The 16,982-nt window shown below is 42.6% G+C and overlaps 1 protein-coding gene across 4 annotated transcripts in view; it reads left to right on the forward strand.

Annotated features, from left to right (window-relative positions):
- The window catches only part of Adamts9 (ADAM metallopeptidase with thrombospondin type 1 motif 9), a 156,340-nt gene that overhangs the window by 13,910 nt on the left and 125,448 nt on the right, over positions 1–16,982 (forward strand). For 3 of the 4 annotated variants that reach the window (XM_076868927.1, XM_076869093.1, XM_076869100.1), the window contains exons 4-6: positions 12,909–13,201; positions 15,902–15,985; positions 16,089–16,204. In XM_076868927.1, the coding sequence (XP_076725042.1) occupies positions 12,909–13,201; positions 15,902–15,985; positions 16,089–16,204 (493 nt within the window). The remainder of the gene's footprint in view (positions 1–12,908; positions 13,202–15,901; positions 15,986–16,088; positions 16,205–16,982) is intronic. The other variant, XM_076869015.1, reaches the window with a different exon arrangement.

The following is a 16,982-nucleotide window of genomic DNA, read 5'->3' on the forward strand; positions in this document are numbered from 1 at the left end:
CTGTGATAGGGACTCAGGAAATGGCAAGGGGCTCTCTAGCCTGCAGGGGCAGGAAGTTTGTTGGTTATTCTATTTCCTCTTAGTATTTTCTAGTATTCTAGTATTTCTTGGTATTTTCTAATAAATAAATAAATAAATATTTACTTAGAGACAGGGTCTCACTGAGTTACTTAGGGCCTCCCTAAATTGCTGAGGCTGGCTTTGAACTTGCAATCCTCCTGCCTCAGCCTCTGGAGCCACTGGGATGACAGGCTTACACCACTGCGCCCAGCAACAGGAGGTTTCAGGGGTCAATGTGAGGACCCTTTAGAGCTTTCTCTGGAATGGGCTATGATTTTGAAGTAAAAGAATTCTGGGGTCTCTTCCTATGCAGAAATAAGCCCTCTCACTTAATAAAATGCTATTTTTATGATATAATTGCAATTTCAAATTTGCAACTTTATATACATCAGAATTGGGCTCTTTTTGATAATCAGATTGTTACAGAGTCACTGGCGTGGTCATTTATGGGTCACTTTTCTCATTTGTCTCTTTATGTCTGGACCACACATCTGCCTAGGCATTCTGTATAATTGTACATCATTAATAAATAGGACATTCTGGGCCGGGCGTGGTGGTCACGCTTGTAATCCTAGAGGCTCTGGAGGCTGAGGCAGGGTGATCAAAGCCAGCCTCAGCAATGGCAAGGTGCCAAGGAACCAGTGAGACCCTGTCTCTAAATAAAATACAAAATACGGCTGTGGCTCAGTGGTTGAGTGCCCCTGGGTTCAATCCCTCGTACCCCACTCCCAACATAGGACATTCCATATAACTGCAAACCGTTAATAAATAGAAAATGTTCTTAATATCATAAAAAGGATCACAGATGAATGCACAAGGTGATGGTAGGTGCACATACAGCCTGTGGGCGCTGAGAACCTCCTTTGAGAAGGAGCAAAATAAAATGAGGAGCAACTATTAATATAATTATTCGTTTAAATTGACTCTCAATTCTCACCGATCCTCAGTTCTCATATACATTAGAATCAGAGTAAGGCACTTAAACATGCAGTTAGCATATGGGAAAAGTTAAAGTTGCTGTGATTCCAAGATTTTTTCTAAGATTTTTTTTAATCTTTTTATTTCCCCTTAGTATTTTCTAGCGTTTCCTTTCCATTCTTATCTGAAGGTATAATTTTTATGCTCTAACCTCACCCGTTCTAGTATATAGCTCTGCAAGTTTTGGCAAATACGTTCAGTCTTGAAACTGTTCACAATCAAATTATAAAATATTTCCTGTTGTCCTTTGTAGTCAACCCGTCCCCCTCACGTTCTGTTTTTGGTCTCTGTAGTTTGACCTTTTCTGGAATATCATAGAATAACTAAGCAGAGTGCGTTTGAGGTTCATCTACATTGATGCCTGTATCAGTCATTCATCCTTTTTATTGCTGAGTAGTATTCCATTTTTGGATATACTGCAGTTTATGGTATGCAAGTGAGCAGCACAGTTTTTAGCCATTACAAATAAAGCCATTATTAACATTTGCATACAGGTTTTTTGGTGTGTGAACGTAAGTTTTTATTGCAGTGGGGTAAATATCTAGGAGAGAGATTGCTAGGTTATATGCTAAGTGTATATTTAACTTCACAAAGGACTACTGATCTGCTTTTCAAGTGGTTGTACCATTTTTCAGTACCATTAGCAGGATATAAACTTTCAATTCTTTTGCATCCTCACCAGTGCTTGGTATTGTCAATATTTTATGGGTTTCTTTATTTCTTATTTTCATTTATTTTTATGTTTTTTTTAAGATATATGTGACAGTCAAGTGTATTTGGACATATCACACATACATGGAGTCTAACTTCCCGTTCCTGTGGTTGGACATGACATGGGGTTTCACTGGTCGAGTGTTCACATAGGAACATGGAAAAGTTCTGTCCATTCATTCTGTCTTTCCTATTGCAAACCCTTTCCCTTCCCTTCATTCCCCTTGGTCTCATCCAGTGACTTTCTGCCCTGCCCTCATTGTGTGTCAGCATCCACAAATCATGGCTTTATTTTTAGTTAGAGCCATTCTAATAGGAACATAGTGGAGTCTCATTGTAGTTCTAATTTATATTTCCCTCATGACTATTAATGTTGAATATCTCTTTCTGTAGTTATGTTTACCATTTATATATCTTCTTTGGTGAAATGTTTGTTCAAGTTTTCTGCTCATTTTTTTTTAAACAAACTAAGATGTTGTTTTCTTATTATTGAACTTGGAGAGTTCTTTATATATTCTGGATATTGACCCTTTATGTAGTTTGTAAATATCGTCTCCTGGATTGTGGCTTGTTTTTTCAAAAAGTTCCTTAATTCTCAGGCCCTTATTTGACACATAGATCCTTATTTTACTGCCAGCACTTCATGCATTATAGATTTCATGGAATTATACACTAAGAAAGTATGGCAGAGCTAGGTACGATGGTACACTCCTGTAATCCCAGTTTCACGGGAGGCTGAGGCAGGAGGATCACAAGTTGGAGGCCAGCTGCAGCAATTTAGGGAAACCCTAAACAACTTAGTGAGACTCTGTATCAAAAAAAAAAAAAAAAAAAAAAAAAGAATAAAAAGGGCAGAAGATGTGGCTCAGTGGTTAAGCACCCCTGGGTTCAATCCTTGATACCTCCCTCTCCCCTAAAAAAGAGTATGGTAGATACTGAACTATAAAGTTTGTTCAAGACACAAGTACAGAGAAAGGAAATGCTTAAGACTTATTCAGCTAGACGCAATGGTGCACACCTGTAATCCCAGTGGCTTGGGAGGCTGAGGCAGGAGGATTACGAGTTCAAAGCCAGCCTCAGCAAAAGCAAGGTGCTGAGCAACTCAGTGAGACCCTGTCTCTAAATAAAATACAAAATAGGGCTGGGGATGTGGATCCATGGTTGAGTGCTCCTGAGTTTAGTCCCTGGTCCCCCCACCCCTCAAAAAGAAAGAAACTGTTGCAAAGCTGTGGAGAAAGCCTTCAGACCTCCAGTTCCTCTGAGGGCTTAGGATGCCACCCAAGGCGGCCTGTGGCTGGGGAGGTGCCCCTGTGGCCATTCCCTGCCATGGCCTCTCCCCGGGGTGAGAGGCGTGGCTGCTGCAGGACAGCTGGCCCGGGGCCCATGAGGGAGGTGGGTGTCCCGAAGGAGGAGCCTGGAGAACTTTGTGCTCCTTCACCTCTGCTGTGGACAGGGCCTGGGTCCCCACCCTGCAGAGCCTCCCAGAGCCACAGGCTGCTGAGAAAGGCTAAATAGGGGCCAAGGTCACCAGCGGGGAGCCCAGCAGCCACTTCCTTTGGGCAGCCTGACAGCGGTGCCCACCAGCACCCTCTGGAGTGCTCACGGTGATCCATGGTGCGTTCAGTCATTTACCTGACCCACCTCCCTGTGGTCATACCCATTCCACAAATGGGGAGCCTGAGGCACAGAGGACTCAAGTGACTTGCCCGAGGTCATGCCGACTGAGTATTTGAACCCAGGTCCCTTTGACTCCCGAGCCCAATTTCTTCGTTGTTAGTGTCACCACACCCTCCGTTCATTCTGTAAGCAGCGCCCAGAACGCACTGACCTCTGCAGTCTCCAGAGTGTCCTTGATGTGTGGCCAGTGCTGCATGTTGAGATGTCACATTCTGGATCTGTGGGGTTAAAGGGATTATTAAAATCAGTGTCATCAGGGGCTGGGGCTCAGTGGCAGAACGCTCGCCTAGCTCGTGGGAGGCCCTAGGTTGCATCCTCAGCACCACATAAAAATAGATAAATAAAACAAATATGTGCTCATCCACAGCTAAAAACATCATAAAATAATTAATTTCATCTGTCTCTTTTGGTATTTTTAAAACTCGACTCATAGAAATTCTTACCTTCAGTGTGTAGCTGGCGTTATATTTCCACTGGAGAGCACTCGTCGGAACATTTCCCAGCCGAGGGACCAAGGGGCCCATGAGGCTACGCAGTCCCTAAGGGCAGTGGGCAGGGTGGTACTGTCACCCTGAAGAAAAGCCCCGTGTCCCCTGCTGCCTAGCGATGGAATGAGTCAAAAAGAACATTTGCCAGAGAATATTTAGATATTAATAGCCAAAACAAACAGTTCCTTAGTAAAATACAGGCCCAGGTACATTCTGTATTTTATGTTACTTCAAGAAGATAGTTTTTAAATATTTCCTCAAGTTATTTCAAGTGTTCCTCCATTTCCTCATTTCTGATATGCAGATAAGGGTTTCAGGAGAAATAAGACCCGAGTTACTCCCTTTAATGCTTTGAAGAGTGCCTTACTCAGAAAAGCTCTCCCAGACCTTAGCCAGAATTATTATTAGTAGTAGTAGTAGTAGTAGTAACAGGGATTGAACCCAGAGGCGCTTAACCACTGAGCCCCATCCCCAGCCCTATTTTGTATTTTATTTAGAAACAGGGTCTCACTGAATTGCTCAGGGCCTCACTAAGTTGCTGAGGCTGGCTTTGAACTCATGATCCTCCTGCCTCAGCCTCCCGAGCCGCTGTGATCACAGGTGGGCACCACTGCACCCAGCTTAGCCAGTACTATTGTGTCCCAAAGTCATGGCCACCATTGTTGCTTTTCAGTAGTTTTCTCCCAGGAGAAAATGCTGGCACAGTGTCCTGCATCTTTTTCTATTTCCTTTTCTATTTCCATCCCTCCCCCTGCCTCCCAGTCAGGAAAGGATCCCCAAGTTTTGGCAATCATTTGGTTAATCTCCTGGAAACTGGTTTCTTTCTTGCAAGATTTCTCAGAGCTTTGCAAAGACTCCTGTGCATGGAGAAAGTTCCAGATGTGACTGCTGTGCAGAGTGTTTAGCAAACCCAAAGGATGTGTTTGGGGAAATATCTTATGGGACAAATGTTCCATAAACTGCTCTCACAGAAACATTGTCCATAAAGTTTCAGGCCAGCTAAAAAAGGAATCTCAGTCACCAAAACCTCCCCCAGCACTGCTGGGGTGTCTATTTATTATAAAACGTCAGTGGTGTGCATTTTCCTGGTCCACGGGCTGCAGACTGCGGGTTGTCACTGTTTTAAACACAGCTCACAGTTTGTTAAGGAAAATGAACTTGGGGACACAATCCAGACGGCGTCCAGGGAGTCGCTGCTGTTTTTAAAGCTGGCGGATGGTGGACCCTTTAAAACATTAAACCTTGTTGAGTTCAAGTTCAGACACACCAGAGGTCCCTGTGGGCACGCCCACCCCCCCCCCCACCCCCAGCTCCTTCTCCACCCAGATTCTAGAAACACATTGCTCTTTGTGATTGAAACAATCCTGGTTTTGTAGCTGTTTTTTTTTTTTTTTTTTTCCTTTCTTTTTCTTGCTACATTGTGCTTTTTTACTCAGCTTCCTCTGATCCTGACCAACGCCTTCCCTTGTCCCCCAGGGGACCCTGACTGATGCCTTTCTTAGGTCCCCCTGAGCCTGTGCCCCTCAGTGCCCATCTCAGATCTGGGGGACACTAGAAGGCAGGAAAGTGCTGTCAGTGTCTGGAGCCAGCTGAGAAGCACAGCAGCTATTGCTTTCTGTCCCCTGTCCCCTGGGCACCTCCTCTCTCTGTCAACTGCAAGGGCTGGCACAGCATGAGAAGTTCCAGGGCAGCCTCTCTGCAGAGCCCTCCCTCCTCCCTTCTCTGACTTTAGAAGATTGTTTGTAAAGTAGAATTGTTTGTCTGGGGCTCCCTGATGCACATATAGTAATTCATAAGAGGGGACATTTTGCCTTCTACTAAACAATAACCGTTAATAATAATAATTGTTATTGGCCACTAATTATTAATAATAAGTATTAAATATTCACCAGGATAATCATTAATTACTATTATCCTGTTGAATAGTTAATGGATCTTCCTATGAGTCACGCCCTACACCAAGTGAACTTCACGTGTATGCCCTTTGAGATGGCTGCTGTTATTATCCTCACTTGACAGATGAGGAAACCGAGGATGGGAGGCAGGAAATTGCCTCCAAAATGGCAGCTAGAGCCCTGAGAGGGGCAGGAAGGGAAGCGGCCTGGGTCTGACTCTGGAGTCCGAGGGGGAGACCCCTGTGGCTCCTGCCCAGCTTTCGTCTCCTCTGCCAAGCTCAGGTGGAGCAGATCAGGACCTCTGCTGTGCTCCCGAGGCCCCTGGCTGGCCCTGTGCCAGTGATTCCCCAGCCAGTTAGACCTGAGGTCACAAGGTGGCTCATTACCTTAGGGAGTAGGGTTAAATTTTGATCAACCTCATGAAAGAGCAATCATGAATTTCCCAGCTGTGGAGGTTAGCATTCGGATCTGCACAGGGCGGGCCCAGCTGGTGAGAAACTCTTCAGTGAGTAACCACTGGATAGCAAGGCCAGGCAGTTCCGTTCGAGAACAGTGTCAGTTCCCCAGTGATGGATCTCCGGGTGCAGTGAAGCTCATTTCCGACATTTGCACCAAGTATTGCTAACGCTTTGTGAAATTTTTTTAATAACGTTTTTTGGTTTTTTTTTTTTTTTTTGTCTGGGGGTTGATCCCAGGGGCACTTAACCTGAGCCACATCCCCAGCCCTTTTTTATTTTTTATTTTGAAACAAGTTTTAAGTTGCTCAGAGCCTTGCTAAGTTTCAGAGGCTGGTCTTGAATTTGTGATCTTCCTGCCTCAGCCTCCCAAGCAGCTGGGATTCCAGGTGTGCACCACCACACCCGGTTCCATCCTACATTTTTATAAGACTTTATTTTAAAGACTGAACTTAGGTTTTATTCTTATTCTGTGGCCAATTTTTAAAATAATTTATGTAGGTCAGTACCTTGTACAGAATAGGTGCTTGAGAAGAGAATTTTAAGAGAGTTTTCAAATATTCAACTTATGATTTTGAAGAAGCTCTATATATGCTTTCTTAATTCTCAAGAGAGTCTTAAGATGGAAGCAGTACTTATATGCCTATTTAAGAACCCAGGGAACTTGAGGGAAAAAAAATGACTCAGAAAAGGCCCTTTAGTGATGTGGCAGATTGAAGCCCCACCCGCTTAGCTTGGTACCTACTACCCCTTCCCAGGATGCCAAGGCCAGGGGTCAGAAGTAAAGTCGGGCCCACTCTGTGCCCAGGTGCCCCACTTAGGATACAATTCATGTCCTTGACATTGGGACGATAAGCCAGGAAATTGTTCTTAGGCACACTTAGTCATTCTACCTTAAAAGGTTCCTTTTGCATCTAAGTCCTGCCATAATTTTGTGCCTGGTAAAAATAGAAAAATAATGATGCAATATTTATCCATTCCTTCCTAAGCACTAGGTATGGTGCCAGCTCATGCAAGCGCCTTTCCATCTAGTCCCTGAGGAAACTCCATGAAATGGGTCCTGTTGTTGTTGTTTTTTTTAACCAGGGATTGAATCCAGAGGTACTTAACCACTGAGCCCCATCCCCAGCCCTTTGTATATTTTATTTAGAGATAGGGTCTCACTGAGTTGCTTAGGGTCTTCCTAAGTTGCTGAGGCTGGCTTTGAACTTGCGATCCTCCTGCCTCGGCCTCCTGAGCTGCTGGGATGACAGGCATGTGCCACCGTGCCTGGTGTGAGTAATGTTCTTACTGATGTCTTTTTATAAAAGAGAGCAGGGTGAGTGAGAGTTGGCGATGTGCCCAAGGTTCTTGAGTCCCATATACCCACTTTACTACAGGAGTGCTTAGAATATTGGCTATTGGTGGTAGCATAAGTGTCGATACTTTGGTTTTGATGGCCACAAAACTGGAACAGTTCCAAACACTAAACCAACCCAGGTCCTGGGAGTTCTGTGTTAGCAGTAGTGCCTGCTATGTGGGGATGGCAAGCCCACCACTGCCTTTTAGAGTTTTTTTTTTAGATATGCCTAAGTTTGTTTACATGCATACGTGAGGTTCATCTTGCTAAATGTTATTCTGCAAATCTAAGAGTGCATTTGATTCCTGGAGGAATCGATGTGTTATTTTAGAATTTGAACTTGGCCATTTTTTTTTTTTTTTTTGTAAGCTGTTTAGTCAAGTAAAAGGTGATAAATTTTTGAAGACTCTTCAAAGAGGAGGAGACATGAAAAAAGAATGTCCTGTTTTGGAATGTCACATTTGAAGTTCAAGGGGAGGCAAGAAAATGGGGAAGCACCTTTGGAAAATCATTAGTTAGTTTCTCAAAATCTTAAACAGAGGGACCATGTAACCCAGCAGTTATTTCAGTTGTGTGTCTGGTGTGTATGTGTGTGCGCGCACGCATCTCCAAGAGATATGAAAATATATCTACCCAGAACTTTGTACATTAATATTTGTAGCAGCTGTGGTAAAGCACACCTATCATCCCAGGAGTTTGGGAGGCTGAGGCAGGAGGATTCCAAGTTTGAGGCCCTAAGCAACTCAGTGAGACCCTGTCTCTAAATAAAATATAAAAAGGGCTGGGAATGGGGCTCAGTGGTTAAGTGCCCCTGAGTTCAATCCCCAGTACTCCTTCAAACATATTCATAGCAGCTTTATTCAGTTGACTAGTTGAATTATTGAGTATCCCGCATATTCATCAACTGACTAATGGACACAGATAACATGATATATTCTATTCAGGAGACTATTGGCAATAAAAAGTAATGAAACACGGATACATGCTATAGCATGGATGAACCATGAAAACATTATCCCAGGAGAAAGAAGCTACATAAAAGCCATATGTTGTAAGGCTCTAAACAGATGACCTGTCCAGATAAGTCCATCCTAGAAGACGTAGGTTGTCCATTGCCAGGGCTGGGGAAGGAGCAGAATGGGGACCAGGACTGCTGATAGGTCTGGCATTTCTTTCTGGAGCAATGAAAATATTCTAAAATTAAATAATGGCAGTGATCAACTAGGAATGTACTAAAAACATTGAATTAGGATATACTTTGAGAAGGTGAATTTAATGCACTCTGAATTTTATTTTAATGAAACTTTACTGAAAAGTAATCATGACCATAAAGCTATGTAGAGAGAGAAACAAAGACGAGCAAGGATACCTAGACCATTCGTGCTGTGATTTCCACAAGGGTGAAATTTTATTATTTAGTCGGGTCTTATAAAACGATTGACCTTGTAAATTCCTGAAACACTAGCCCGATTCCATTATGCTAAAAGGTCACTAACGTAAAAGGTGGATGACTTTCTTTTTATCCTAACAGTCAGTAGTCCCGTGGTGGAAATTATTCTCTGTTATTATGATTCTATTCAGGGGAAAGGACTTTGAGTAGGTATCTAAGATATAGTAGCTATTTTTATGCCATTTCTAATGCTCAATTTAAAATTACTTGCAAAAATGGTTAATGTGCTAGAAATTAGTTGGGCTAATTAGGTCAATAAATATGATTCTAACCCATTAGATAAAAGACTGGGGAGTATTATGTATTGGAAGATGTTGCTTCTGCCAGGCGAAGTGGTGCACACTTGTAATCCCAGCGGCTCAGGAGGCTAAGGCAGGAGGATCACAAGTTCAAAGCCAGCCTCAGCAACCTAGTGAGGCGCTAAGGGAATCAGTGAGACCCTGTCTCTAAGTAAAGTCTAAAAAAGGGCTGGGGATGTGGCTCAGTGGCTAAGTGCCCTTAGGTTCAATTCCTGGGACCTGCCCACCCCCCAAAAAGAATGAATTCTATGCAATATTTTCCCAAGTGTCTTTCCCACTAAAAGTGTATTTATTCTGAATCAATCTAATCTGTCAAATCAGACTATGCACCAGAGATTCACCTATTGGGACTTGGTCCCCAGTGTGGCAGTTCGAGAGGCATCGGAGCCTTTAAACAGTAGGGGCTAGGAAGAAGAGGTTAGGTGGTTGGTTGCTTGGCTCTCAGAACAGAGTGAGGTAGTTCTCATGAGAACCCAGGTGGTTTTCACAAGAGTAAGTTGTCAGAAAAGAGTGGGCTTGATCGCTTTCTGCTCTCTGGCTTCCTGTCTTACCCTGTGACACCTCTCTCCTGTGCTTCTGCCATGATGCCATCTGCCACGTGGCCCTCATCAAAGGCCAAACAAATGGGCTGTCCAGTGTCAGACTTTTAGCCCCACAAACTGTGAGCTAGACAAACTTCATTGTTTTAGACATTATGTAGCCTCAACCATTTTATTATAGCAACAGAGAACAGACTAATCCAAAATATCTACCTAAGATATTAAGGATTATTACTTTCACAGACTTGGTGGTATATTGTCTTAAAAAAAAAAACAAAAAACAGCTTAACCAGTCATGGTGGTGCACACCTGTAATCCCAGTGTTCTGGGAAGCTGAAGCAGGAGGATTACAAGTTCAAAGTCAGCCTCAGCAATTTAGTGAGGTCTTAAGAAACTTAGCGAGACCCTGTCTCTAAATAAAATATAAAAAGGGCTGGGGATGTGACTCTTGGTTATGGGCCCCTGGGTTCAACCTCTGATACCAAAAATAAAACAAACAAATAAGCACGGGTCAGTTTAGTAGGAAGGTACAGTAGTTATAAACATGTACGCAGAAAATTTGAACAGGCTGTACACCAGGTGTGTCTAGCAGACAGCTATAATATATCCAATCCAACGACAGCAAAATGTATATTCTTCTGAAGTCTACATGGAGCAACCTCCAGATTAGATGACATGCTGGGTCCTAAGACAAATATATGGTGATAAATGAAAACAAAGACACAAAATGCGTAAGCTTGTGGGATGCTGATAAAGTGGTGTTTAGAGGAAAATTTATAGCTGTGAATACCTGTATTAAGAAAGAAGATGCCAGGCCTGGTGACCCACCCTGTAATCCCAATGGCTTGGGGGGCGGGCAAGAGGAGGCTGATGCAGGAGGATCATGAGTTCAGAATCAGCCTCAGCAATTTATCAAGGCCCTGAGCAACTGAGGGAGATCCTGTTGTCTCTAAATAAAATACCAAAAGGGCTGGGATGTGGCTCAATAGTTAAGCGCCCCTGGGTTCAATCCCTGGTACAAAAAAAAAAAAAAAAAAATCTAGTTAGTGTCTATTCTATATTCATTTGATGATTTCAAATTTGAATGACAACTGATTGGCCCTATGACACTGGTATACATATGTGAAATATCCTTAAGAGAGACTGAAAGAAAAACCAGTGTCACATCCAGCTTCAGGCCAGTCATTTTGTCCATATTTGGGATCCTCATCATCCATTTGACAGGTTGGACAGATCTCACTATCCACATTATCACCAAAATGTTCAAGTGTTTATGTTTGATTTAGCAACGTGTATGTGCTAGACTCAAATGATCGGTTTAGCAATTGGTGAAATATTTGGCCCCTTCAAATAGTCAACCACTTACTTTTTTGTCTGTATATTTTGGTATTGGGGTAACAAATTCTGCTCCTTAGGTCTTAGCCACCTAAGTGTGTTTCTTCCTTGTACAATTCTGTTGCTTAATCTAGACTCCAAGCTAGTGCCATTAAAGCTCTCAAGCACATTGATGAACTGATGTGCAAGATAACTGATGAAATTTTGTTTTTACTCAAAGTGGGTCCAGACAGGCACTTCTGTGCCTACACTCTGTGAACTGTGTGTGGTGGGTGGTGTGAAAATTGGAGAGGTCTTCTCAAAAACTCAGTGTGAATACCAGTCACTGGGGGATCCTGCAAGGTGGAGACTCAGGTCTGGGGTAGAACAGAAAAATCCCATTTCCATACGCTTCCAGGTCCTGCCTGAGCTCCTGGTGCACAGACCACACTGTGAGCAGTAGGACTGTGGGAACCCAAGAGGCCCAGGCAGGAGCTGACAGTGAGCAGAGCTGGTCTAACGTTGTAGACCCCTGCACGCTCTCGGACTTTAGTCTCCTTCCTTAACTCAGCCCTGAACCCACTAATTAAACTTCAGGGGCATTGAATTCCACCGACTGTGTTCTTCTATTTCCAGTTTTACAGCGATCTAAAAAGGTAATAGAATACGGCAGTAGGTATTTTCTATAGTTCCTTGGCACTGCCTCCTGGCCTGCCCACCTGTCAGATTTCTATCTAACATGTCATTGAGTATCAAAAGTGATCTATCTATGAAGCATCTCCATTTCCCTTCTTTAGAGCCCTGGAGCTGTGTTCTTGGCCCTAACTATATCTATGGCAAAGACAATGAGCGAGAACCTCTCAAATCCCACCAAGGCTTCTGGTACCCAGTGGAAGGAAACTTGCACGTTGTTTGTCTAAACTCAAGCCTGGTTTTCTAGTATCTTTTTTTTTTTTTTAATATTTATTTTTAGTTGTAGTTGGACACAATACCTTTATTTCGCTTATTTATGTTTATGTGGTGCTGAGGATCGAACCCAGGGTCTCACAAGTGCAAGGCGAGCGCTCTACGACTGAGCCACAACCGCAGCCCCTGGTTTTCTAGTATCTTAAGTGTACATTTATTGTAGCTTCCCAGGGAAACTAATCTCAGACCCTCAGTCATTTACATGAGATTAAAAACTGAGTTGTACCTATAGAGGCTGCTGTCTATAAGACAATAGGACATGGGGCCAATCAAGTTTTATATCAAATCTGAGTCCAGAGGCAGCATTTTAAGTCATTTCAAATTTATTTATTTATGTATTTTTTTGGTACCAGGGATTGAACTCAGGGGCACTCGACCACTGAGCCCCATCCCCAGCCCTATTTTGTATTTTACTTAGAGACAGGGTCTCACTGAGTTGCTTAGGGCTTCACTAAGTTGCTGAGGCTGGCTTTGAACTCACGATCCTCCTGCCTCAGCCTCCCAAGCCACTAGGATTACAAGGCATGCGTCTCTATGCCCGGATTTGTATAATTCGTCTTATCTAAATATTATCATTTCAAAAATTACTAGTGAGATTTTATTGATTTTGTTTTTTACACCAACTTGTTTTATGCTCATAGCTCATCTCCATTTGGGCTGGCCACATTTCAAATTAAATTCTTCCTATGGAATAGATGTGGCTTGTCGTGTAATGCACTCTATTCGATTTGTTACAGAGCACAGAAGCAGTCACAGTAAAGACAGGAGGAAAACCAGGACAAGAAAACGGAAAGCGAGGAGCACTAGCCTGGCTGATGATTTGGCAGTGTTGAACGGTGGCTTGGCCACCAAGGCGATTTCTGCCTATGGGAACAAGACAGACAGCATGAGGGAAAGGAGGACACACAGAAGAAACAAACGTTTCTTATCCTACCCACGGTTTGTAGAGGTGATGGTGGTCGCGGACCACAGGATGGTATCATACCACGGAGCAGACCTGCAACACTATGTTCTAACGTTAATGTCAATTGTAAGTATCCTCAGAAGAAGGTCATTCATGAGCTTTTGAAATGCACCCTGGGGGAATGGGTTCCCCCCAGGGCTTTGGAGGGTCATTCAGGGCTGGCATTTCAACCTTTCAGGAGAGTACCCCCAAGGGATCCTGAGATGGCTCATTGGTTGCCTTTGTATGGTGATGACAAGGGTTATTGATGTGGAGTGTTTATTCTGTGTTAGAGACTTTGCTTCTTAGTTTAGAGGCCTAATTGCTGACTCTTCTGGTATCCCGCTAGTTGGAATTATGTACACATTTCACAGATAAGCACACTGAGTCTCAGAGGAGTTAGGTCACTTGACCATGGTCAGGTAAATCTAGCAAGTGGCTTAGATGTTGCAAGTGGCTTTATCTTGTCTGCTTCCCTAAACTCACGATCTGATTTCTGTGATCTGATTTCTGAATTTTGCTCAGCCAGGTGTGTTTCTTCAGTCCTTCTGGGTGCTGCTGGCTGTGAATCAGAGTCACCTATGAGCTTTTGTTACATTCAGTAGTCTAATTAAGTAGCCCTGGGGCGAAGCCTGGGAATCTATTTTTCTTCTCCCATTGAAATTAGATTGAATTAAAACACTAAATTTGCGTGATTAAAAAAAATCATTCCCTATATATATCATTTCATCAAAAGGAACCCAAATACTATGTATAATCATAATGCTCTTATAAAAAATGTAGAAAGAAAAAACAAACAAATGAAACCCCAAACTATTGTTAGAAAATAAGTTTTCCAGGCAAGTTCCCTGGCCATTGCCCAATAAAAGCCACATATTTAATTTCACATGATTTAAGAGGCATTATTTTTAGAAGAGAAAGAAGTGAGACTAATATTAATAGTATAATTTGTCTTATCTAAATATTATCATTTCAAAAATTACTAGTGAGATTTTATTGATTTTGTTTTTTACACCAACTTGTTTTATGCTCACAGCCCATCTCCATTTGGGCTGGCCACATTTCAAGTGCTCCATAGCCACATAGGGTGTTTGGCCACTACATTGGGCAGGCTAACTCTGGATATGCACATAAGCTAATGACTTATGCAAATATGTGCATATACTGTTGGCCCCTGTTGCTGTAGATTCAGCATCTGTGGATTGAAAACATTTGGAAAACTAATTGAACTGTACTGAACACATACAGACTTTTTTTGTCATTATACGGCGCTGAACAATACAACTATTTGTATAGCATATAACATTATAAGAAACTATAAATCATCTAAAGCTGCTTTTAAAGCTTAGGGGATATGCAGAAGTTAGATGCAAAAATTATACCATTTTATATGAGGGAACCTGAGCATCCTCGGGTTTTAGTATCCTTGAAAGTCCTGGAGTCAACCCCCCTGGATATGGAGAAACAACTGAGCAATTTTTTTTTTTTAACCTTATACAAAAAAGGAGCATCTCATGCAGTTTAACACATTGCTATTATCTTGAACTAATAGGGATTGTTCCATAGCAGCCCAGATAGATCTGTCTAGCTCGTTTTTAGCCTTAGCTTGACATTCCTCTTTATCTACTAACCCTAATTTACCTGAACCTACTTTTTTTTTTTTTTTGTACTGGGGACTGAGCCCAGGTGTGCTTAACCACTGAGCCGCATCCCCAGCCCTTTTTATATATTATTTAGAGACAGGGTCTCACTGAGTTGCTTAGGGCCTCATTAAGTTACTAAGGCTGGCTTTGGACTCACAATCCTCCTGCCTTGGCCTCCTGAGCTGCTGGTATTATAGGCCTGTGCCACCGCACCCGGCCGGAACCTATTTTTAATAAATTCCACAGATGAGTGTGAAAGAACATGTTTGGGAATGTTGCATTAGGTTTTCTCCTTCCCACCCCATGGCTGGGGACCATTCCCCCATGCTGCCCCAACCCTGCCACCCCTCACTCTCTCACCCCCTCCCCTTGCTCAGTCCCATATGCCCCAGCTCTCTCATGACCAGAGGAAGAAAACCAACCTTCCACAGCCCCAAGTCCATATCTACGCCATAATTTCAGAAATGTGATGAGAATCTTGATGATACACACAGCTGGCCTAGACTGAGATTTCTGGCTCTGCCACTCACCACTGTATATTCAATTTCTCTGAGGCTTGGTTTCCTCATCGGTTGCACAGAGATTGTCATAGTAATCAGCCCAGAGTTTTGCTATGCAGACTGAATGCAAACGCCTATGGAGTTTTTCAGCAAGGATCTAGTTCATAATAAGCACTCCGTGAATTACAGCAAAATAAAACAAGAGCAGGTTTCTCAGGTTCTTGAGAATGCAGATGGGTGACAAGCATAAAGAACCGCAGTTATTAGCGAAGGTAATTTTGTAAGTTAGCCATTGTGATTTTGTTAAGTTAGTGATCCAGGACTTCAGATGGGAGGAGAGACGGTAATTGGAAATTAATATCCAAATGTTTGGGTACAGAGAACTGTGAAGCAGCATTACAGTTTCAAGAGAAAATACCATTTGGCATTTAAACCTGTTTGAATTCATTATTATCTAAAAGTGCCATCTGTGAATTCACAAAGAGATTTCAATAAATGCATGTTGAGTGAATGAAAACTCAGAACAACAGAATGTGTATATGTCATGGAACATAAAAAAGAGATGGAATCCAACCTAAGAAGTGAATTGCTTATTGCTTACAGAGAGTTCACAATTAACTTTGAAAAATTTATCTCGGTTGCAGGTAGCCTCTATCTATAAAGACCCAAGTATTGGAAATTTAATTAATATTGTTATTGTGAACTTAGTTGTGATTCATAATGAACAGGTAATCACGTTTTTTTTTTCTTCTTTCTTCTATCTGTATCCGAAATGGCATCTCTGATTGGTATTGCTAGCAGAGTCCAACCGTAATTCTTCTCTGTATTTAGGAAGGACCTTCCATATCTTTTAATGCCCAGACAACATTAAAAAATTTTTGCCAGTGGCAACATTCCAAGAACTATCCAGGTGGAATCCAGCATGATACAGCTGTGCTCGTAACCAGGTATGTGGATTTCTGATTCCTCCAATCTCTCTGTTCAGGTCAGCTGATGGGATGGGGTCATCTAGAGCAATCTTTGTAGGACATTTCTCAACTTAGATGCTATTGATGTCTTTGATCAGATAATCCTTTATGGGGTGCCCTGAATACTGCAGAACATTTAGTAGCACGTCTGCCCTTGGCTCACTACATATCAGTGTCACTTCGTCTTCTCAATGGTGACAGTGCCTCTAATCACTGTCCAGCATCCTCCTGGGGAGGAGGGAGGAGGTGAAGAATTACCCCTCCTTGAGAACGACTCCTGTGGAGGTGCCAGCTGAGAGTCAGTTTGTTAGGCAGCTCTGAAAGTCAATGCCCTTATATACAGGGGACAGCTGCTGTTCAGATGAAGCAGGTTGTAGTGATTCGGATCAGAGTCCCGTGATTTTGTAAGAAACTAGAAATATGGATTGGGGGAGGGTCATGGGGGATTGAACCCAGAGGCACTTAAGCACTGAGCCACATCCCCAGCCATTTTTAAAAATATATATATTTTATTTGCAGACAGGGTCTTGCTAAGTTGCTTAGGGCCTCACTAAGTTCTGAGGCTGGCTTTGAATTTGCGATCCTCCTTCCTCAGCCTCCTAAGCTGCTGGGATTTTAGGCATACACCACCATATCCAGTGAAATATGGATTTTTTAAAAATGTGAAATGCCCCCAAATTTTAGTGTATTATAGTTATGCATAATAGTGGGGTTCAACAGCCATAAATGCATATAACATAATTTTCTCCATTTCAAT

The sequence above is a fragment of the Callospermophilus lateralis genome, chromosome 1 (assembly GCF_048772815.1).
Source record: "Callospermophilus lateralis isolate mCalLat2 chromosome 1, mCalLat2.hap1, whole genome shotgun sequence".
Classification (NCBI taxonomy): domain Eukaryota; kingdom Metazoa; phylum Chordata; class Mammalia; order Rodentia; family Sciuridae; genus Callospermophilus; species Callospermophilus lateralis.